This window comes from Jaculus jaculus, chromosome 1 (assembly GCF_020740685.1).
Source record: "Jaculus jaculus isolate mJacJac1 chromosome 1, mJacJac1.mat.Y.cur, whole genome shotgun sequence".
Lineage (NCBI taxonomy): Eukaryota > Metazoa > Chordata > Mammalia > Rodentia > Dipodidae > Jaculus > Jaculus jaculus.
The window spans coordinates 301507343-301532685 of NC_059102.1; the positions used below are offsets into that span (position 1 = coordinate 301507343).

The 25343-nt window shown below is 38.7% G+C and overlaps 1 protein-coding gene across 2 annotated transcripts in view; it reads left to right on the forward strand.

Annotated features, from left to right (window-relative positions):
• The first annotated feature begins 8386 nt into the window (after positions 1 to 8386).
• Cop1 (COP1 E3 ubiquitin ligase) overlaps positions 8387 to 25343 on the forward strand; it is a 115206-nt gene continuing 98249 nt past the window's right edge. For both annotated transcript variants that reach the window (XM_045159386.1, XM_045159390.1), the window contains exons 1-3: positions 8387 to 8817; positions 15968 to 16027; positions 21316 to 21413. In XM_045159386.1, the coding sequence (XP_045015321.1) occupies positions 8405 to 8817; positions 15968 to 16027; positions 21316 to 21413 (571 nt within the window). In that variant the 5' untranslated portion in view covers positions 8387 to 8404. The remainder of the gene's footprint in view (positions 8818 to 15967; positions 16028 to 21315; positions 21414 to 25343) is intronic.

Genomic DNA, 25343 nt, shown 5'->3' on the forward strand with positions numbered 1-25343 from the left:
TGATTACCCAGTCCCTACATAAAGTCAGATGCCCACCGGGTGGACATGCATCTGGAGTCTGTTTGCAGTGGCTAGAGGCTCAAGCCTATCCTTTTTCTCTCCTTCTCCTGGTCTCTTGAAAAACTGAGTAAAAGTAAATAAATATTTTTAAAAGACTGAGTAAATCTCAAAGCTTAAAAATAGGAGTGATTATTCAATGATTGCTATCTTATTTGTAAAATTTTATCATGACCACATTTTTGTTTGGTATGAAGTGAGGATTTAATTTGTGCTTCAAATGGACAGTCAGGGAGTGGGGAGATGCCTCAGCAGGTATAAGCCCTTGCTGCAAAACAATGAGGACCTGAGTTCAATCTTGAGCACTCACATAAAGAGCTAGACAAGGCTGAGAATGCTTGTAACCCTAGTGCAGAAGGGGCCAGAGACAGGGGGATCACTGGAACTCCCTGGAGAGCTAGTCTAACTGAAAAATGGCAAGATATCGGGTTCAGTAAGAGATTTTGTCTCAAGGAGATATGACAGGGAAGAGCAATAGAGAACACCCTGATGTCCTTCCTGGCCTCTGAATGTGCACGTGTGGGATATGCACATCCTCACTCAGGAGTATACAACACACACACACACCAAGAAAGAAAAATTAAGTTGATTGTTCTAACATTTATTATGATTAGATAGCTAATTTATGTTCAGTGCTTTTACTTCTTATTCCTTTTACGTTTTTAGTCCTTGATATGAATTTGGAAAGCCTGTCAACATTCTTGTGTATCAGAGTAATTGGCACTAGTTTCTGTGGCAGACAAATCTCCAAGTTTCAGACTAGTTTCAGCTGAGTATGAACTTTGGGGATGATTGGCCTACTTCTCCTATGACTCATTTTTCATCCCCAGCGAGTTTCTTTATAGGCAGGTCTCACATGAAGATGTGAGAAACGCTGTATCACTAAAGGCCTCGGTATAGCTAGCTCTCTTACTTCTTTACGGTTGCCCTGAGGACTAACCACTGTGTTTCCAGATGTGTCTTAGATTCCCACACCTGTCTTCTTAGCTGACAGAGATCAGCTGGCATTGCTTAGGTACCCCTCCCAGTACAGTGCATTACATGGGGATCTTCTTCAGGCAGTGAGTTGAGGGAAAACACAGGTTATCTTTATTTCTCTTCCTTTTTCTGGAAGCATTGTCATAGACTGCCTGACATCTAAGGTTTAAAAGGGTTGCTTCACAGAGTATTTCCTTATTGTCAGCAGGGATGGTAACTTTGGCATATGTGACTCTGTATTTATCACAAGTCCCTGGGGTTACATTTGTTGTAGACTGGAGTTCATTCTTTGGCAATGTTTTTGTTTTTGTTTTTGTTTTTTTTCCACAGTGGGTAGTCTCTAACATTATATTTCCTAGGAGCAGAGTCCAAGATGAGAACAGTTGTGAAAGTGACTTATTGTGGATGTGCTCTTAGGAGAATGGGAGTTCAAGAATCAGGATGAGGCAGGGGAAGAAAAGTGGAAAGGATAGTCACAAGTGGAGACTCATTTCAGACTAATCCTCTGGGCAGCTCAGGAGCAAAACTGACACTGCAATGTTTGTGCCCAGAATGCTGGATTGCTTACATGTTATTTATTTACTTACTTACCTTGTGTGAGGGGTAAATGTCACTGTAACTTCAACCTAAGATACACGTGCCTGGACATATCTCTGATGGAGCTTTTAGAGAGGTTTGATTGAAGACAGAAGACACATCCTGAATGTGGGGGCCACCATCTCATGTGTTAGAGTCACAGACTGAATGAAATCAGGAAAAGGAAAAAGCAAGGTGAGCACGAGCATTCATCTCTTTCTATTTCTGACTGCAGCTGCAATGAGACGACCCATTGTGCACTCCTATGGTCATGCATTCTCTGCCATGATGGACTGAATTCTCCTAAACCAAGAGCCAACAGAAACCTTTCCTTAACTTACATTCATCAGATCTTTTGACACAGTAAGGAGAAAAGTAATGCATCAGGGAAGAAAAACTATGCCTTAATAGATGTCAATATAATATTAAGTAACTTGTAAATAGTAGTAGAATTTATACAATTTGGGAGAGTTTTGACACATTCACATTACCATGCATTGACAATTCAAGTATTGTTCAGAACAGTTCCACTGCCCTAAAGCTCATCGATTTAACCTTCCATCTCTCCACTTCCCCCAAATCAATGGCACCTATTTTTCTCGTTTTATAAGAATAAAGTTTATTTTAAAGTAAGAAGTAAAAGAAGCAGAGAGAACAAATTCTTCTGAGAGCAGGGGATTACAGAGCTGAAAGATTTTGCAGTCTGAGAGAGAGCTGGACTTTTGTCAAATGGAGAAAACTTGTCCAACCACAATCGATGACTGTTCAGATTAAATGAAAGTGAAGGTGAAGGTGCTCGTTGGCAAACAGAACTGTTCCCATAGTTTTGCCATTTCCAAAAGATCACATAGAAGGGATCATATAGTGTGAAGCTTCTTCAGGCTGCTTTCTTCCATTTAGCAATATGCACATGAGGTTTTTGCATTTCTTTTTGTGCTTTGATAGCTCCATCTTTTGTGCCTGAATAACCCTCCATTATATTGATGTGTCATGATCTCTTACCTGTATTGTCACGATGCCTTCCAAGTTACTTCATCTTTATTTTCAAAAGTAGTAACTTTGAAACTCTCAACTTGTTTTATTTTAATGCTTTTATGTTCAATGTCTAATAACACTTTTTGGTATTTAGATTACTGCTTGCCTTTCACAAATTATAATGTAGCATTGTTTCATGACTGCAATTTCTTGTTAAATTGTTCTGACAGTATTATGAATTTATTTTACCATTTATGTTTTCTTAAAATGGTTAGTTTGTTATGTTAATCTTGACCCACTTTTCATACAAGAAAACTGATTTAACATTTTTATTGTCATCTCATATTTATGAATAATATTAGCCAAGGAATACAGATGCTCTCTAGATGCTGAGAATGCATTTAGACTGCCCATCAGCAAGAAAATGTGAGCTTCAGTCCCAACAGCACATGAAACCCATATCTATCAATAACTTGAATGTGGTAGATTAACCCACAGAAGCTCTCTAGCAAGTAACACAGCCATACTAACACCTTGATTTGTCTTGCAAAACTCTGGTGGAGAAACCAGATGAAGGAAAATTCTATTGTTTTCAGGTAATTTTGAGGTAATTTGCTGTGGCAAAAGTAGAAAAGCAATACACTACGAATGGCCCTGCCCTGGATGCCAGCACTTAATTGGATCTTCAGGATTGATCTCAGCTCATAATTTCTTCAGAGGTTACTAATAATATCTACTTAGATCTTTGTATAAATCAAGAGTTTAAGAGTAAAATAAAATCCACAGCAAGGAAAAACGGTATATGGTGCTCAATATTTGTGACTGGTTCAACTGATTCAAAACCAAGATAGGCTATTGTATCCATTGAACTTATGTCAAACATGAACAACTCAATTCAGCACTCCTGTCTATAAACATTGGTTGGAGTGCCAAGATTCTGACCAATTGCATTACTGGTCTGACCTAATTTTTCCAAACAGAAGACTAGATAATATCAGGTTTCACTATCTTCCTATAGCAATGCGGTTGATAAACAGGTTTAATGATAGATGCCTAGGGCTGTGTGTGGGAGGATTCATGATGTGAGAAAAGAAATACTTGGTGTACATGAAAAGGTGAATTAAGAATTCAGGAAGTATCACATTGATGCACAGAATAGAAGAAAACATTAGCAGAGGAATACTAAACTCTGCCCCCAACTACTCTTTCTCCTATGCTAATATAAATCCAAATAAAATTGTCATATTCAAACTTTTTTTTTAATTTATTTATTTATTTATTTGAGAGAGACAGACACAGAGAGAAAGACAGATAGAGGGAGAGAGAGAGAATGGGCGCGCCAGGGCTTCCAGCCTCTGCAAACGAACTCCAGACGCGTGCGCCCCCTTGTGCATCTGGCTAACGTGGGACCTGGGGAACCGAGCCTCGAACCGGGGTCCTTAGGCTTCACAGGCAAGCGCTTAACTGCTAAGCCATCTCTCCAGCCCATATTCAAACTTTTACACAAGTTAATGTTTTTCTAAATAAATGTTATGGGTCACCAGGGATGGAGAAAATTGTTTTTAAACTCCACCTAGTGCTGAGAAGATGGTTTAGTGGTTAAAGGCACTCATTGGCAAAGCCTGCTAGTCCAGGTTCAATCCCCCATACCCATGTAAAATCAAATGCACAAAGTGACTCATGCATCTGGAATTCTCTTGCAGTGGCAGGAGGCCCTGGCATACACCCTTCTTCTTTCTCTTTTTTTTCTCTCCATTAAATTAAATTATTATATTTTAAAATGAAAGTAATAAAATGATTTCTAGCTTTACTAAGTAATTTAGATTGAAATTATCACAAACTAACAGCTCATCTTTTATTATTGGAATATTTTTGATGGTTTCATACCATGTTTTGCAACTGCCTTCATCAAAATTGCTATCAGTAGCCTGAAAAAGAAGTTTCTTAATAAAGAAAATTAACTTTTTTAATGGGATAACAGGCTGCTAGTTTACTTTCTGTAACAAATGCTTATGATTTTCTAACAGGACACTAGTGAAATTTAATGTAGTAAGAAGAGTTGGACAGGAACTTTTGGAGAATGATTTGCTTTTGAATAATGTCAGAGAAATTGTAGCTCTCTGTATGACCATTACTCTACTTCTGGTTTTTAGTGAATTGGATGTTTCCATTTTACCACTAGATTATGGATTATTTCTGCTAGATGCATTAATATATCAGGTTCACCAAACATCTCTATTTTTTTGTCCCTTCAAAGAAACAAAATGTTTCTCCTTTTCCTTCTATTTAGCCTTTTCGTTTTGTAGTAATGAAAACTTCACACATGCAAAGCAAGCCCTCTACCACTGAGCTGCTTCATAATTCTTATCTTTGAGAAAGGATATTATTAGGTGGATCCCTATACAGGCCTTGAACTTGTTTGGAAGCTTGGGCAGGACTTAAACTTGCAATATTCTTGCCCCATCTTCCTTAGTTACTGAAATTATAAGTGTGCAAAAGGCCCAGCTCTTAGTGTAGCTTTGTTAATATCATGTTTATTTCACTTCACTGATTTATCTTAAGGGGCAAATATTTTAACATAAAAATTAACAGAAAACCATTTTTCTTTTAGCAATTTGGTTAGACAGCAAGCAGGGAAAATAGGTAGCAAACCCTTCAGGTGAATCGTGCAGGTAACGTTTGTGGTAAGCTTCTTGGGAGACTTGTTATCAAAAGACAGCCTTATCTTCCTTAAATATATTTGAATATACTTCAGAAGTGTATTTGAGTAGTTCAATGCTCTTGGCAATCATTCCAAGCTTAACTCTCTTTGCTAGATTTTGTATTTGGTCTTCACTGTCTTCTTCTGAAGCTATGTATCTAAGATTCTGGAATTCTTTTAATTATTTGGGATATTGATTTTCATTTACTTTTATTTTTTCTTACTGTCCCATTTTTCCTATTTCTCAAGTTGGGTGTGTCTCCATGTGTGTTTGTTCTAACTGATTTTGTCTTATTTTCAGAAAGGGTCTCACTGTGTAAACCAGAATGGCTTTGAACTCATCAGTGTTTTCAGTGTTAGTCATCTGCTATATACTCACCTGTGTGCAGGTAAAATGTGTATTTGTGGGCTCTACCCCAAGTCTATCGAATCATAATCTCTGGAAGAGTTCAGAAATTTTCAGTTTTAATAAACTCTAGATACTTCTTGTCTGTGTCAGTGTTTGAGAATCCTGAGTATGGCAAATATTCATGCTATGGTTTTCACCAAAGGTTGGAAGCTTGATCTGCAGTTTGGTGGTACTGAGGTATAAAGACCTTTATGAGGGAGTGCTTAGTCAAAGTAATTGGGTTATGGAGCTACTGGCTGGACAGAGACTAATGCTGTCTTGAGAACAACTTGTCCTCTCAAAAGCAGGGTGTTACAAAATAAGACCATTTCAAATGCTTAGGCCCTTTTGCCCAGACTACTTCCCTTGAGGTTTTCCTGCAATATTAGGATGCAGTCAATGGGCTCTGACCAGAGGCAATTCACATATGGCTGCTCAACCTTAGGCTTTCAGACTCCAAAATAGTGGAGGCTCCTTAAACTGCCTTTCTTTAGAACAACCCCAAATTGGGGATTTTGTTATAGCAACACAAAATGGACTGATACAGTTAATCACACAGTAGGTCCTTAAGAACTACTTGATGATGGTGATACTGTCTGTTTGTTAATTTCCAAATGTTTTTCTCATGTGCTGAACTTTCTCCTGTGACTCAGACTTGCATTTTCAGTCACCGCCTGGATATACTTACTCAGATGTTTTCTCATTTCACACTCACTCAACACATTCAAAAGTAAAGCTTGCACTGGATGTCTCTAATTCTGTCACACTACTTTTATCCAGTGGTTACATTTGGAATCATACTTTGTCTTCCATCATTCTTAGCACTTATTCCAAGCACCAGAAAACACGATGTTAGACACACACACACACACACACACACACACACACATTGGGTGACTTAATTTTATTGCTTCTTTAGTGTTTTTTTTTTTTTTCTCAGAATAGTCCCCAGCTTTCCTTGTTAGCACCCTAATCTAGAATCTTATCATTTATGTCTAGACTGCTATTTTTTCCCAATTCTCCTTGCTCCTACTCTACTATCTCTCTTGAAAAGTTAAGATGCTAAAAATATTTTATCTTATGGTTTTTTTTCGATTCAAACTAAATTCAAGGCTGTTTATATGTCCCTCACATGAATTTTTCCTAAATACACTGCTATCTCTAACAGATACCTGAACTTAATGTAAGCACTTTCACTTGTTTTCTGGGCTCTTGATTTTTTCACACATTCTTTGTAAATAAATGTGTATAGACCAAGTATTGTGTACAACATAAAACCAACAGGTTGGTGGAGGGATCACAAGTAAACTAATAAACTACAGTGAAACACACAGGAAGATGTCAAGTAGTTAAGAAGGATCCAACACTTCATTTGGGCACTGTGGTCAGATAGTGTAATACTCTTAGATGGAGGGGTTCTTGGAAACTTGACAGTCCTATTCTGCAAAAATTATCCTAAGACGTGGGGGATGAATCAGCAACCAAAGCGAAGTAGAAGAGGGTAACTGTCTTGATGGCTTGCTGCCCAGGTGAGCGCCTGGATCTTGGGTGCTAGTCTTCATTCAAGCTCTTTCTGGTCCCCGTTTCTTTGGCATGGAAACAGGTACAGGGAAAGGCCCCAACTTGCTTTTATTTTTTTTCTTTTTTCAACGCCCAACACAGAATTAAATCTAGACTATTTCCTTCAGGAATCACAAAATGATGAAATTGTAAAGGAGACCAAAATCGACACAGTTCTATTGTCTCTGACTGACATCTGCCCAACTCGCAAGGAATCCTGCATGGAATGAAACTCTGCAATCGATTTCCAATACTCAAAAGAAGGCGGCTTTACCTGGTGGCATTAGGTGCTAGATTCCCTTGTCTTATGCCAGAATTGTATTAAGATTCGCATTAAACAAAGATTCTGATTAACACTTTATCACTGACTTCCACTTTATCAGCAGAGCCAGGTGGGCATAACTCAGGCCAGCGCTCTTCGTAGCCGTTCTAAGTTGCTCGGTTATTTCCACATTACACGGGCCTACAATTCAAAAGCACCTGCGCAGCGGCCGGACGCCCCCAGGCGACCCCAACCCGGATCAATCACGCCCAGTCCCATTCAGGCATGCGCGCGCTCGGGTCAAGCCGCGAGCAACGGAGCGCAGGGACGCGTGCGCAGTCGTCTCGCGAGGGCCTTCAACCCAACCTCCTCACTACTCCTCACAGTCCTTCCACTCCCTTCTACTCTTCTCACTCCATTTAAACGGCCGGCTCTCCAGGACGTCACGAACTAAGCGCTCGCATACGGTAGGCCGCCGCTGTCGCCTAGGACGCGCCCGGCGCCCCTAAGCACCGCCCACTGCGTGCGAATGTCCCGCCCCCCCGCGCCGTAGCCCCGCCCCTTCCGCCGCTCGTGCGCGCGCACGGCCGGCACGGCGCGCCCGGGTTGGCTGCGGCGGGGCCGCGGCGACGGCGTCCTCGAGATCGCTAGTGGCTTCCACTGGGCTTTATTGGTTTCCTCCGCCCCCTCCCGTCGGACTGTGTTGTGTGGTTGCGGTGAAGAACCCAACTTTATTGTTCCTCAGCCCCACCTCCCGGCGGCGCGTGTCCTCACGATGCACGGTAGCTGAGGGAGGGGCGGCGGCGGAGGGTCGCGGTCGCGGACCCTTCTCCGTGCGCCGGGGCCGGGGGCCGGGGGCCGGGGGCCGGGGGAGGGGGCGGGCCGGAGGAGAGGCAGGGGAGTCACGATGTCCAGTAGCCGCCAGGCCGGCTCTGGCTCCGCTGGGACGAGCCCCGGCTCCTCGGCGGCCTCCTCGGTCACTTCCGCCTCCTCGTCCTTATCCTCGTCCCCGTCGCCTCCTTCGGTGGCTACCCAGGCGGCCTCGCTGGTGTCCGGCGGCGCGGTCCAGGCCGCGGGCTCGGGCGGCCTCGGGGGCTCGGGGAGGCCTGTGCTGGTGGCGGCCGCCGCGTCGGGCAGCAGCGGCGGCGGCGGGGCGGTGTCGGCGGGCCTGTCCCGGCTGAGCTGCGCGGCCAGGCCCAGCGCCGGCGTAGGAGGGAGCACTTCCAGCCTGGGCAGCGGCAGCAGAAAGCGACCTCTGCTCGCCCCGCTCTGCAACGGGCTCATCAACTCCTACGAGGACAAAAGCAACGACTTCGTCTGGTGAGTCTGGAGGGCATCCCTCCCTTCCGCGCTCCGCACGAGTTGCCGCTGCGTGGGCCTCTGCGAGAGCGTTTGCACACTTCTGGCTCTCGGTGGTTGTGGGGTGGGAGGTGGACGGGAAACCCGCGGCACAGTGAGGACACGGGAGCAATGAAAGCGCCAAGTGATGAGTGCCGCTGTGCAGGGGCTTTAGGGAGAGAACATAAGGGTAGGCAGGGAGGTAGTGGAGTTGTATGGAACAGGAGATAACTTAGGTAAGGAAAGAAGGTTGCGTCTTAAATTTGTCTGCTCTCTGGTGCATCAGACGCTTAATTTGTCTGGAGTGTTTTGTTCATGTAAAGTAGATCTGTGATGGAAGAAGACCGTGTACTGCGATTCCGAGGGATGGAGTTGCATTTGTATATTTTAAGTACTGTAGTTGATGATGTTCCAAACATGAGTGTAGACGTTTTTAGAAGTGGTCTTTACTCTCGGTGGAAATGTATGAGTATCTCGCATTTCAAAGGATACGGAGTAAATCAGTTGAGAATGATGTAGTCAAAGTGTGTTCACCTGAGTAACTTGGAAGAGGGAACCACTTTGATTAGCGACACACTGTAAAAGTACACTGGTACTTCTGATTGGTTAAGTTTTGTTGTCATATTTGGCATCTTGAATGACACACACTAATACTCAGTTGGTATAAGAGGAACTTTTAATACTATATGAAAGATAAAGTTATATTGAAGAGTGGTGGACTTTTTGTTGGATTTTAGGTATTATTTGTAGGATTATGCAAGATTACTTTTAGCCGCTAAAGAACTGGTAGAGATTTGTGCCTTTCTTTGCAGGAACTTGTTGATGGACTATAAATATTAGTGCTGTAGGAAGTTGGCTTGCTCGGTCATTCTTAGGGAAGTTGAAGATGTTCTTGATGTTATTAAAACTGTAACTGTTGAGAAAGTTATTTGGTTACACTTACAGTTTATGGTTCTTCTTCCTTGAATTATTTTGGATTCAGAAATGATTTAAATTTGCTTGAAACTGTTATTGTGATTGTTGTTTATGATTGGATCTAAGAGGTGTTTGCATGCTTGTCCTGTCAGTAGTGTTGCAGTATAAGGTCTAACCTAGTAAGGCAAGTAGGGTCTTTATGGAATTCATCTTTTTAGCCATCATTTGCATTTCAGTTTTCAAACACTAAAAGAAAAAAAAATTATGCTAGCAACCACAAGTCTTTTAAGTAGTATAAAAGATGCAAGAGATTAAGGGAAATCAATCATTGAATCATTCAACAGTAGCCTGTTAGACATTCACTGTCAGATACCTTAACCTGTATTATAGGGAATTGTAGAGGCATAGGGAGCCATCGACACTGATTCTGCTTTTAGAAGTAAGGTTATTACTTTTTTTTGTTGTGTATTATTTGAGAGAGGCAGACAGAGAAGGAAGGAGGGGGGGGGGAGGAGGAAGGGAGGGAGAGGGAGAGGGAGGACACACCAGGGCCTCCAGCCTGTGCAAATGAACTGCAGAAGCAGGTGCCCCTTTGTGCATCTGATTTACGTGGGTCCTGTGGAAATTGAGCCTTGAACCAAGGTCCTCAGGCTTCACAGGCAAGCACTTATCCGCTAAGCTATCTCTCCAGCCCAGATTATTACATTTTTATTAGTTTGGGGGATTATTTTATTTTATTTTTTTCCAAGGTAAGGTTTCACTCTATCCAAAGGCTGACCTGGAACTCACTGTGTATAGCTCCAGGCTGGCCTGGAAATCTCAGCGATCTTCCTACCTCTCCTGCCTCTCTAGTAATGAGATTAAAGGTGTGCACTACCATGCCTACTTTTGTATTAGTTCATCACTTGATTTATGAAAAAAAAATAGCCTAGCATTTTATCCCAATGATGCTGTATGAGCATTATTTTGTTATATTCTAGAGTGAAAATTTCCAATGAAACTCTAGTTAAAAACTCTAAATATATTACTTTCTGAGAATCACAATCCCATTTTTTTTTTTTTCTGGTGAGATTGACTATTCAAAATAATTAGTCCATGCGTATGTATTTTCCACTGTTCAAGCTGGGTTTAATTTTGCCTAACCTCTTGAGGTAGGATAGGGATTCAGCTAGGTCCAAGGAATTCTTCATTTTTTAAAAAAATATTTTTTTATTTTTATTTATTTGTCAGAGGAAGAGAGAGAATGGGCACGCCAGGGCCTCCAGCCACTGCAAATGAACTCCAGACGCGTGTGCCCCCTTAGGCATCTGGCTAACGTGGGTACTGGGGAATCGAACCTGGATCCTTTGGCTTTGCAGGCAAATGCCTTAACCGCTAGGCCATTCATTCCTCCAGCCCAAATTCCTCATTTTTAATTGGTCTTTGGATACTCTGGACCTATTTTTTTATGCTTCTGGGTCAAACTGTATACCAATTGAAATTACTCTTGGGTTTTTATATCTAAATGAGGTTCAAGTTCAAATAATGGCAACTTCTTGTTGATAGCATATGTTTATTACCTCTCACATTTCATTTTATCCTTCTAGCAACTCTGAGAAGTTATGAAAATTTATTGTTTAATACTGATGTAAAATTTTTCACAGTAAGTCACAGATAAGCAACTTTCTTTCAGATTGGACAGCTTAGTGATAGAATAAGAATTCAGATCTCTTGATTTTTAATTTAGTGCTTTCTTTGTGTGCAATTAAATTGTTTGAGTCTATAAGTTTAAATGCACATGCTTAGTCTAGTGCTTCTTAAATCAGTTTGATTGGAAGGAAGCAGATGTTTCACAGGCAGCCATTGAATGCCAATAGCTCGTCAGGAAGAGGTGGTGCCTCATTATCCTCTTGTGTCCATTATGGAATGTTGATGGACCCAGTCTTGAGCCCCAACTGCTGTGTGTTTATTCATGACTGCAGTGCTTATCATCTGTAGAAGACAGCAAATCTTAACCACTTTTCCCAGATATCCCCTGAGCCTTGGAGGGGGTGGTGTGTGTGTGTGTGTGTGTGTGTGTGTGTGTGTGTGTCCATCTGTCCCATTTAGGGGTGAGCACTCAGCAGTCATTCTCAGCGCTTTGAGCATTTAGAATCTGTGCATTAACTGTCACAAAAATACCCCCTCCAAGATTGTGAGTGGCACTAGTCTATAAATATAAACAAAAATATTTAGAAGGAAGTTTGATTTAGGAAAAAAACAAAAAGTAGTTGATTTCCCCTTCTGGCTTATAATCTTTCCTAGCCATAGGTTTATGACAGGTCTACAATACAAGGAATGGATTCTCGCCTGTTGAGGGTCTTAAATCCAGCCAGAAAGCAGTTACCTCCACAAAGAGTTATCGCCAGAAGTCTTCTGCCACTATTGCCCCAGTGTGACAGAGTGACAAAAGGAACACTAGGGCCTCCTGCCATTGCAGTTGAGCTCCAGATACCTGAGCCATTTTGTATATCTGGCTTTACGTAGGTACTGGACAATTGAACCCAGGCTGTCAGGTTTTGTGAGCAAGCACCTTTAACTGCTGAGCTCTCTCTCCAGCCTCCTAACTCAGTTTTAATTTGTTTTCTCTGTGTCCTACAACCAGTGTGTGGTGTCTTCAGCAACAGGGTCTTAACATCTAGTTTAGTGCAGATGGACAATGAAGAGCAATGGCAATAGCCTGTATTGTGTTAGGGGCTTCTGGGACCTTCCTGGCCAACAGCCCATTGGGAGGTATCCCGCATCATATAGAAAAAAATGTTTTGTAGATGGAGAATCAGTATTCAAAATTTATTACTTTGAATTTATTAGGTTGTCATATATTGTTAATTTAAGCTGTGAAGGTAAACTGTATATGTATATGCTGTATTTTGATCTTATTTGCCCCCATTACTTTTTTCATCCTCCAACTCCCGATAACTTCTTTACAAAGACCTTTTTTAAAAAAAATCTTAAAAAATATTTTGTTGTCAATTTTCATACATGTGCATAATGTAATTTGATCATAACCCCCTCCTATTATATCTTTTTTGGTCCCTCTCTTCCCATCCCTCTTCTACTAAATCCCTTATTTCCAACTATTCTTCTATTCTGCTGTCTTCTTTTTTGTGAGTCTTTGATCATCCATGAAGGAATGTTGATGGGCCCAATAATGTGCAGGTAATGCTCTGAGGCCATGAATGCAACAGTCACTTCATGTACAGAAGACAGCATTCCAAAGAACTCCTCCCATCCTCTGACTCTTATATTCTTTCCAGAACCTTGGATGATGTGATACAGGTGTCTTATTTAGTGCTGAGCTCTCAACAGTCATTTATTTGCTATACCGATGAGTTTTAAGTCTCCCCAGTAGTTTTTAACATCTACAAAAAGAAACGTCTCTGAGCAAAGGTGAGAGCGGCCCTGATCTGTGGGTATAAACATAAATACTTTAAGAGGGCAGTTTGATGGGTACAAAATACCTATTTAGTCAAACAAGATCAGCAACATTCCCCCCCCCCCAGGGCCTAGAACCTTCCAATCCACATTTTTAATGCTAAGTTATATTAATAGGTGTCCTAAACTGTTGAGGACTGTGAGACATCTGAAATCATGAAAATACTTAACATGTATCATGGCACTAAATAAAAGGATACTAAGAGTATTGTAGTGATACAAGACTATATTAGGACTATGTGCTTAAGTCTTTCCATCCATAGGCTTTTCACTGGTTTTCAGTACCAGGCACAAGTTTCCTCCTGTGCCATTGAGTTTCCTCAAATCCAATGTGAGAACTGTTGATTATCCCCTATAGTCATGCCACTATTTCACCAGTGGGCATTTCTTGCCTAGCTGGTCAGTTGTATAGCTGCCTGATCCATTGTGGGAATTTCAATAAGTATGTGAGAGAGAAAGAAAAATATAATTTTTAAAAACAATTTTTGAGAGAGAGAGAATGGGTGCACTAGGGCCTTTCAGCTGCTGTGAACAAACTCCAGACACATGCACCCCCTTGTGTGCATATGCAGCATTGCATGCTTGCATGACTTGCGCCTGGCTATGTGGGACCTGGTGATTCAAACATGCATTTTTAGGCTTCACAGGCAAACTCTAGCCACTGAGCCATCTCTCTTTTTAAAAAGAAATTTTATTTATTTATTTACTTATTAGAGAAAGAGAGAAAATGTGAATGAATATGGGTACACCACAGCCTCTAGTCACTGCAGACAAGCTCCAGATGCATGTGCCACCATGTACATCTGGCTTATGTGGGACCTAGAGAATTGAACCAGGCTCCTTAGGCTTCAAAGGCATACGCCTTAAATGCTAAGTCATCTCTCCACCCTTTCTTTTTAAAAAAAAAAAAAGTATAAGTATACATACATACATACATACATATATATATATATATATATATATATGCGTATATATATAAATTTATGTTCTGCTAAAACTTTAAAAACACATTCTCTGAGCTGAAGACTTACTTGGATGGGGTCATTAATGTACAAAACACAAACCAATAAGCAATAAATTTGAAAAATAGGTATACAGAAATGATCCACATTAAAACACAAAATGAAAGAAAAATAAGAGAGAGCTATGAGACAATAGCAGATACTGTTAAGTATATTACTAAACTCATAGGAAGATAAAAAATAAATCACAAGAAATATAGAGACTAGCTGACATCTATTTTAAAATATCAAAAGAAAAATAATAAAAAGATATCAAACTATTAATCTAAGAAGCTCTGAAAGTCCAACCAGGATTTCGAAAAACAAAAACTTCTAATACGTATATTATATTTAAACTGGTAGAATCAAAGAGAAAAACTTCACCATCTGACAAGCTATGAGAGGCATCAGAAGAACCCACACCTGTTTACACTTTCATTTTGTACATCTAGTTGCAAGAATGATATGAAAATAAATTTCTGTAGTTTAAACCACCAAGCCTGTGGAAGACCTAGCAACTAACATACTCTGACACCAAAAGCAATATATACATTAAAAACATTGGGTAGTATCACTCATTAACAAAAGAAAAACTTATTTCAACAATCCATTAATATATTTTTAATAGGGCTCACAAAACTAGAAAAAAGGGGGAGAATGTAATTATGTGCATATAACATGACTGATTACCTTCAAAAAATGTTTTAAGGGCTGGAGAGATGGCTTGGCGGTTAAGCACTTGCCTGTATAAGCATAAGGACACTGGTTCGAGGCTCAGTTCCCCAGGACCCACATTAGCCAGATGCACAAGGGGTGCATCTGGAGTTCGTTTGCAGTGTCTGGAAGCCTTGGTGTGCCCATTCTCTCTCTCTGTCTCTTTCTCTCTCTGTGTGTGTCTCTTTCTCCCCCTCCTCTCTCTCCCTCTCTCTTTCTGTTACTCCCAAATAAATAAATAAAAATGAACAAAAAAATTTAAAAAAATGTTTTAACCTACCAAAAACTATTAGGTGATTTAAAAATTTAAAGACCAAGGGTTATATGCAAAAGTAACTTGTACAGCTATATACTAGCATCGTTTAGAAAGTAAAATTAAAAGAACATTTACCAAAGCATCAAAAATATAAAATAATGATGAATTTAACAGCAGTTAGCCTTTTATTTATTTATGTGTATGTGTGGTGTTTTTGGTGTGTGCTCATATGTGTGTGGTTACATATGCATGTTAGTATGCATGCTTGCGTAGGCCAGAGGTTGACATCACAGTGTCTTTTTTAGTTGTTTTCCTCTTTATTTTACTGAGATAGGGTCCTTCACTTGAGCTCAGCAGATCCAGCTTAGTTAGCCAGCTTGCCCTGGATAGCCCATGTCTCTGTCTCCTGATCCTGTGCTTTACCAGTAAGCCCACACCCACAAGTCCTATAGATAGATCTTGTAGCTTATCAGGTGTAGGTATATAGTTCTATTCCCTGGAAGGATAGTGTGTTTTATTATAAAAATTGTGTACTAAATATATTTGAACAATTTAAGTTTAATCACTGAATTCCCTTTGGAGTCCATGGCCCTTTGGGTCATCTTGCATACATTGTCATTTTTATCAATAGTCTTAAAAAGTTCAGCTTAATAAAATGCCATTTCTTGATAACAGATGGTTTAAAGACCTAACTCAACCATATGCAAATTTGATTTGATAGATTATATCAGTAGCCTTTTTCCAGTTTGCGTCACAAAATAAAAACTTACCAGTTTTTCTGTTTTCTTTTTAGCCCCATCTGTTTTGATATGATTGAGGAAGCATACATGACTAAATGTGGCCACAGCTTTTGGTAAGATATTTTTAACAGTATAAATGTAACAGAACTTAGACTTTTTAAACTAATTTTAAATTATTTGTTTAACTCATATATCTTTAGGTATAACAGTTCAAAATAAAATGTGGGCTTGTGGGGCTGGAGAGATGGCTTAACAGTTAAGACATTTGGTGGCAAAGTGGAAGGACCCAGGTTTTATTCTCCAGTACCCATATAGGGCCAGATGCCCAAGGTGGTGCATGCTTCTGGATTTCCTTTGCAGTGGCTGGATGCTCTGGAACACCCATTCTCTCTCTCAAATAAATAAAGAAGTTGCTATATAACTTCTGACGTATTTACCATAGTCCTTGAAGATGGCTGTTTCTTAGAGTAATTTTTTAAGCATTTATATATTTTTTTAATTATTGCTAATTATTTTTCTGACACAGGTTCTCATTCTAGCCCAGGCTTCCCTGAAAATCACTTTATAGCCTAAGCTGCCCTTGAATTCCTTATAGCAATTCCCCAGCACAGACTCTCAGGGCTGGGATTATAGATAAGAGTTGCCGTACCCAACTAAAATGGATGTTTTAAGTTTATTAACTGCGTACAGAAACCTGGCTATTTTTAAAAAAATGTGTAAGTAATCAGGAACAAGCATGTGAAGATAAAGTAGGAGGTTCCACCAAGCATGCTAAGAAATACATGAGATAAAAAGGATATAGTAATTTGAAAGTTCTGTTCTTTTTAACACATTGCTTAGTATTTCTTCATGTTGTACCATATCATAATAATGTGATTGTTTATATATTTTTTCACTGAGGTCAAATATATGTAACAATTTATAGTCTTAACCATTTTGATGTACATATTTGAGTAGTGTTATTTATATTCCTTTGTTGTGGAGCCTGTAGAATTTGTTCATCTTGCAAAACTCAGATGTATATCCGTTAATAAAAAAACCTCCATATTCCCTTCGCTGTAGCCCCTAACAGCCACTATTCTAATTTCTGTTTGTATGAATGTGACAGTATTAAATACTTCATATATGTAAACTTATACAATGTTTGTGGGTTGTGTGTGTGCGTGTGTGTATGTATGACTTGTATAATGTCTCTTGTATTTCTCTGTTGTGCAGTGTGCCACAGTTTCCTTTTTAAAATAATTTTTGTTTGTTTTTATTTATTTGAGAGTGACAGAGAGAGAGGGAGAGAGAAAGAGAATGAGTGCACCAGGGCCTCCAGCCACTGCAGATGAAATCCAGACACGTGCGCCCCCTTGTGCATCTGGATAACGTGGGTCCTGGGGAATCAAGCCTTGAACTCAGGTCTTTAGGCTTCACAGACAAGAGCTTAACTGCTAAGCCATCTCTCCAGCCCCTTTGTTTCCTTTTTAGGTTTGAGTAATCTATTGTATGTGTATGCTACATTTTGTTATCCATTCAGCACTAACAGACTGCTGGGCTGCTTCCAACTCCTGGGTCTTGTGAATAATACTATAACCATGCATGTGCAAATACCTCTCCAGGACCTTGCCTTCAATCCTGAATAGCTACTCAAGTAAATTGTTGGATAATATGGAAATTTTGTTTTAATTTTTTCAGGAAACGCACTACTGTTTTCCATAGTGATTGTACCACTTTATGTTGCTAACCAGCATTAAAAAATCAGCATTTCTCCACATCTTTGTGAACACTTTTTTTCCTAGTAACCACCCCAAGGCGTATGTTAGTCTGTGTATTTGAACTTCCTCTGTGTGTGTGTGTGTGTGTGTGTGTGTGTGTGTGTCTTTGGGGAGTTTATAGAGACTTCTCAAGGTACATGGGCTCAGAGTCTAAGCCTTCTTTGTACCTAAGTGTTTGGCTCCCTGGGCAACCAGCGATCCTGAGGCTATCCAGGAACCCCGTGGCATCAGGCATCTATCTCATTGCACTTATATTTGATTGGTGGCAACACATCCTGCTTGTGATCGGTCTTGTTCATGAGTTATTTATGTACTCTGTTGGCATAGTAGCTTAACTACATAATTTTTCTGTTATTCCAGCAGTCTGTACTCTTAATTCATGTTGAAGTGGGGTCTGTAATTTCATGTTGAAGTTGGGCATGATACTTGGCAATTTGCTACCCTTTAGTCTTGAAGACAATTTAGCATTAGCATCAATCTCTGAGCCCTTTAGTTTCATCTGGAGAATGATTCCTTAAATGACTGATGGCTGCTGAAGAATTGTAGACTAAGTAGCTTGCATTACTTGTATTATTTATGTAAGTCATTGCATGATATTGATGTTATTATGATGTTTATCAGTCATTATCTTTCTCCATAAATTAATCTTACTTTAGCATTCCATAAAAACCATATACTTCAGATATTTGTGATTTTGATTATTCTGGAAAATTGGGTAGAGAAGATTTTCAACCTTACATTATTGGTATATTACATCAGGTAATTTTTTGTTAAATGATTTTTTTTTTTTTTTTTTTTGGTGCTTGTAGTTTGTTTAGCACCGTTGTTGGCCTCAAGCCAGTAACAGCCTAACCCCATATAACGAAAAATGTCTTCTTCATGTATTCAACATTTATTAAGTTCCAGCTCTAATAGTATGTTATGCTAGACTTCAGGAGTACAGAAGTGAGCAAATCCTTGCATCTCATGAATAAGAGGTAGAGACTTGATTATCACATATAGGTACTGTTGTCACTTAAAATGTATGTAGTGATATGTAATTTGGTGCACTTTAATTTTATAGCATAAGTTGAGATTGCCAAGTCAAGTGTGAAACATCACTCGAACTTTTGTTACTGAGAATGCTTCCTTTTGGCTATGCTGTAGATGGTTTTCTTCTGAAAGGGATACTGTGGCGTCAGCATCTGATAAGGGAAAGAGAATGATTGCCATAGAAAGAAAAGGAAAATGCTTTTAATTAGAGTCAGTTTCTTACAGCAACTTTCTGATGTAACAACTTTATTCATTCAATCATTGATTTTTTTTTGTGTTTGTGTGTTTGTGGGATTTGAACCCTGGGCCTTGTGACAAGCATTTTACTGATAAGCTGTATCTCCAGTGTTTAGCTTAATATTTTTGTTACATTACTGGCTTATTTTCTAAGTACTATTTACCTTTATCACAGAAGCTGTTTAACATCCAAAATAGCTTTCTGTTTTTTTCTGTCATTCTCTCTCATCTTTAATAATCTTGTAAGATTCTCACCTTGGTGACTTAGTTTAATTGAATTTCATACATTTCTAATGGGTTAATTTTACTATGTGTCTTTTATGGTAATGATCACTCATTTCTATTTTCTTTAAGTAGACTAAATTTTTTCCATACTGTTATATTTGGGTGGGTTGTTTGTTTTATTTTCAGTGCTGGGGATTGAACCCAGCCCTTAAGCATTCTATGCATGTAAGCTGTTGCTGAGCTACATCCTACTGTTGTATTTCTTTATGTATTATGTTTATTCCTTATAATAAAAATGAAAACAAATATTTAGTATGTCAATTTTCTTTATTGATATTTTTATGTAGGATATTTTCAGTGGGATTTGGAACATGTCTGTGGTAACTAACCTTGTTAAACTTCCAGGAGGTGATATTGTTTCAAACATTCTGTTAGTCATTGTTTAGTATGCATATGAATATCTATTATGTGATGGGGATTTACTGTAAACTTTAGTTGCTGTACTGTTTGGAACACCAGTATTAGTTTGATTCTTGTTGCTTTGCCCTCATTGCTTACTTTGGAAGTAGAAAAGATGAGAAAGTAGTTGCTAAGCATAACAATCAAGCCTAGTAGGCATAGGGTGTTTTCATTTGTCACTAAGATGGGCTGGAGAAATGGCTTAGCAGCTGAAGTATTTGCCTGCAAAGCCAAAGGACCCAGGTTGATTCCCCAGGACCCACGTAAGCCAGATGCACAAGGGGGTCGCATGCATCTGGAATTCTTTTGCACTGGCTGGAGGCCTTGGCACACCCAGTCTGCCTCTGTTTTTGTCCCTCTCCTTCCTATTTCTGTATCTCTCTCCCTCTCTCTAATTAATAAATAAAAATAAAATATGTTAAAACGATGGAGGAGGGTGGGTAGGTAGAGAAATCAACTTCAGATTTTAACCATATCAGTGATAATGGTGACTTTTTTTTTCTGGTGTCAGTTTGATATTTTTCTGATTAGGTTGAATAAATTTTTTGTTTTAGTATAAGGTAATACATAGTTGTAAAAGGTCCATCATTATAGAAATTAAATAAGGGGAAAATTCCTGTAATCAAATTCCTTTTGTGAGAATTAATAGGTTATTTTTTACCTCACATATACTCTAATATTATTTTTACTAGTAGTGTTGCATTGGATTGATGTTTATAGATTTAGTCACTAGTCAATTTTTAGTGTTTAAGTTATATGCACGTGTGTATGTGTGTGTGTGTGTGTGTGCACACATGGAGGCCACATTTCTTGAGGGTGTATCTCTGGAGTTTACCTACTAGGCTAGACTGGTTAATCAGCCAGCACAGAGTTCCCTATGTCTCTGGCTCTTCAATGCTGGAATTACAAGCATGCATAGCTACTTCACCTGGCTTAACTTTTTTCGTGGGTTCTAAGGATTGAACACAGGTTTTTGTACTTTAAAGGCACACAGTTGGCCAACTGAGCTATTTGTATTCAACCCAAAGTTGCTTTTAGTACAGTTTATAGTAAGTAAATGTTACTTTGTTAATTTTCTTAATATTTTATTAATGTATTAAAAGTTCAAGTTTTTCCTAAAGTTTGCCTTGGAAAGTTGTGCTTATTTTACCTTTACTGCAACACTATGTAGATCGTTCATGTCCATGGTACTCAACTGTAACAGTATTTTCTTAATTTTTCCTTACTGATTAGGAAAACCTAGTATACAGTTTTGAATGACTAAGAAACACTCATGTTTCTTGACTAGTTTTTGTTTTTGCTTGAGTATTTGGTTTCTCTTTTAGTTTGGGCTGTGTTTGTAAGAAGGATTTCAGCACTTCAAGAACATAAATGGTTTGATTAAACCTTAGGCATTTGCTTTTATAGTGTTATGTACTATATAAATTGCATAAAGTTAAAATGAAGTTAGTACATCTCTTAACTTTTATGTGTATTAGGATATTTACTTTACATACAAACCTGTAAATAGTTTACATACAAACCTGTAAATACTCTGTATTTTGTTTGTAGTATAATAAAGATACAAGTTGAAATAAATGTTAGATTACTTACAGACAAGTGAGAGCTCGAATAAACATTATTTTGTGACCAATTTAATTTCTTTATTGATTTAATTAAGTTTATTTTACTTTCCCCCCTGCTAATAGCTACAAGTGTATTCATCAGAGTTTGGAGGACAATAATAGATGTCCCAAGTGTAACTATGTTGTGGACAATATTGACCATCTCTATCCTAATTTCTTGGGTGAGTCTTTGAAATTATTTTTACATTTTACAATACCTTGTTCACAAAAGTATATGCTAACACTAGTTTCTTTTTATTACTTGCCAAGGTGTTTTTATTTTTTGGGGTTATGGCATGGGCTCTATACATGTTTACTACCATCTTATCTTAATGTTTTACAATAAGAAAATTGACAGAGCCTTTAGAATTTTGTGCAAATGGCTTGGTAGTGTGTGAGGATTTAGGAACATACCAGAAGTGCAGAACTCTGATGTTCCTGTGTACAGGCATTAAAGTATGTTCTACTTGTGGAATATAAGTGATCAGTATCAAGAAAGGGGGCAGTGGAGAGAAATAACTTTGGTTTGGTGACTATTGACTGAAAGGAGGAGGAAAAGATGATGAGCATTCCTAGATAGAGGAATAGAATGTGTAAAGCGGAAAGGCAATTGATAACTCACAGTTGGTGAAGGAAAGCATGATTATAAAATTTTATTATAGCAGTTTAAGAAATGGATAAGAGAGATACGTCCTTGGGTATATATGACAGATAATTAGAATAGGTAATCAGAGGCCAATTGCAATTTAAAAAAAAAAGGATTTAGTTAGATGTGGTGCTATAGATGTTCACACTAAGCACTTGGAAGGCTGAGGCAGAAGGATCACATGTTCTAAGCCAATGTGGACTACAAAGTGAGAAACCTTGTCTCCTTTGTTTTTGTCTTTTTTTTTATGTTGATTTTCCTAATGTATTTTGTGAAGTTTGTGGTCTTAGTGCTTAGGGGATTAATAATAAATCACATTAATTACCAGGTATAGGCATACATGATGTTGTGTACTATTGGATGTATATATAGAAAAGGTTAACTCTTCATTCTAGAGTGTCTTGCTTAGAGGTAGAGTGTGCTGATTACCTATGTGTTAGGTTCTGACTTACCAAACAATACTGTACTTTCTGTAGTATTTTCTCTTTTCTCCCTATTTTTTTCTTCTCTTCCCTCTAGTGCTCCATCGTTCTGCTCTTCTCTATCTTTTATTTTGATACCTCTTTCCCTTAACTAAGATGGCAAGACTAATTCAGAGTGAATAACTAATGGTTAGCAACCTGCCACATTTCATCCAACTTCAATGTAAAATTTTAGACTCTACTTCAATATGAATTAAGAGTATAAAGACTACTAGAATACCAGAAAAATAATGAAGTTAAGCTACTATGCCAACAGAGTACATAAATAACTCATGAAGAAGACTGATCACAAGCAGGATGTGCTGCCACCAATCAAACACAAGTGCAGTGAGATGCCTGATGCCTGGGGGTTCCTGGTAGCCTCAGGATTGCTGGTTGCCCAGGGAGCCAAACACTTAGGTAGAAAGAAAGCTTGGATTCTGAGCCCATCTCCATTACCAAGGAGGGTAGAGGGCCTGAAGGGTGAGTTGATCACCACTGACCAGATATTTAATAGGTCCTTGTAACTTGAGAAGTCTCTATAAACTCCCCAAAGACAGGAAGCAGAGTTAGTTGTATGATGCTGAACATATGGAGGTGCTGGGAAACTGGCATGTCTGCAGAGGGTGTGAAAGCTCCAGGTCCTTTCCCATCTACGTTTCCTGTGTATTTTTGTGTCTAGTTCTTCACTTGTGTACTTGGAGATCTTTGTAATAAATCAGCAAAACTAAAAAAAAAAAAAAAAAAAAAGAAAGTCTAAATACACAGACCAACATAATGCATTGGGGTGGCTACTATGGAAGAAAAAATGAGTGTTGGTAATGTTGTAGAAAAATTGTGCTGTTGGTAGAACCACAGTAGAAAACAATGCAGTGTTTCTTTGAATTTTACAAACAAAATTTCTATATGATCCAACCTTTCCCCTCCTGCGGGACCCGAAGGCAACGTCCTGAAGAGGTGTTTCCACACACACACTGACAGCATTATTCACAAGAGCCTAGTCTTGGAAGCAACCTGCAGTCCATGTAGTGCTGAATAGCTAACAAAATGTAACATGCATATACAATAAGTATGCAGCCTTAAAAAGGAAGAAAATCTTGGCACATACTAACTGCATTCTTAACAATGATGAATTCCTCTCTCTTGTGTCCTTAGTTGCTCTCCTCTAAGCCAAGACTTTTTAGTTTGCTCCCACTGGTATTCTTTATGCATATGTTTGCCTTTTCTGTCTCTGTGGTATTAAATTAACTTACTTTTGAAATGAATTGACCTCATTCACTAACATAAAGGATACCCACTATGCATCCCAATTTTGAAGTGTATGTTTAGACCTGGTTTGGTGGTACACACCTGTAATCCAATATTTCAGGTGCTGGGGTAGGAGTGCCAGTTCTCAGCCATGGTGCCTTTTCCGCAAAAGAAATACAAGCATAAACACACCAGTAAAATGCAGTTTTTCTCTCTCTCTTCTTTCTAAGGAAACATTTTAGTTCAGTACACAGAGCAGTATTACTTGTTTAACTACAAAATTATCTTTTGAGAAGCAAAAAGACACTGTATACTTTTTACAAAGGATAGGAGTCAGCAAAAACTCTTAGGTACATAATAGGAGAAAGGAAAAGCATATTTTTAGATTATTCAAGCAAATACCAATGTCTACATAATAGCACAATAATTGTTGGACATTCAGAAATGTTGTGTGATAAATGCACTAAGATACCCACAGTTTCTAGTTTGGTCTTATTTTAACCTTGGCCATAATAGTGGGCTTAGCACTTTATAGATGGCATTTAGGATTTCTTAATGAAGTCAGCATTTGTGTATACACGTAGGACTCCATAGTGTCATAAATATGAAATGCATAAGCCATTCTTCAGGCTTAGATCTTGATTCAGGCAACTGGTTATGGTTTCAAATAATTGCTTATCTTGTTTACAAATAATTGTGTTTGCTAAAAAGTGGCATGCCAGGTTTGAAATCCTAGGTCATATCATTAAGGTTTAGTTCTCATTCATTGATTCTATTGGTACCATTATGTCCTGCATCTTTGTTGAAAATGGCCTATTGAATCAATGAATGCTTCAGTCTGTAGAATAAAGAGGAAGTTTAGCTGATCTTTGTTAACAGCAAAACATTGCTTTTACAATACATTTCCAAAGTTATAGAATGGAATTAACCATTTTCATTCCTTGTTTATGAATTACAGCATCGTTTTGTCCTGTGTATGACTTTGATGGCTTTGACATGGGCATTTAAATGTTGAGTCTGTCATATGTAGCTTGTATTTAGAGACTTGTTTCAGTGATGTTTTAAAGTATGCAAATAAAAAATAATCCTTGACTTAAAATTTAACAATACTATATAGGGGCCTGGAGAGATGACTCAGCAAGTAAAAGTGCTTACTTGCAAAATCTGGGTTTGAATCCCCAGTACCCATGTAAAGCCAGATGCATAAAGTGTGCATGTATCTATAGTTTATTTGCAGTGGAAGAAGGCCCTGGTACATCATTACTTTCTGTCACTTTTCTCTCTGTCTCTCAAATAAAGAAAAGTACTTTTTAAAAAGTTAAGACATGAAAATAGTTTTTAAAAATACTAGGTACAGACTAGGAAAAAAAACCTTAATGTTTATTCTCCATTTATTGTTATAGGATATAGTTTTGTGTGTGTGTGTCAAGGAAGAGGGGACAGAAAGAGTATAAGATCTAGGTAAGGGGAGGAGTTGTGTAAAGCTCTCTTATAGACATGATATGACCATTGCGCTCATAAACTTAATAGCAGTAGTGATTACCTGCAGAAATCCTGCATAGTCTTGGGCCTATCAACATTCCATAGTGGATGGGATAGGGACTCAAAATATTCCATCTGTGCTAAGACTTTATTAGGTAGTTTAGTATGACTGGCAGGAGGGGTTCATGAGTTTCTAGCCCTCCCTGAGAAGCTATTGGCAGTAGTAAATGGTTGCTGGGAAAGAGGGAGACATTTTCTTATTTTGGCATAACAGC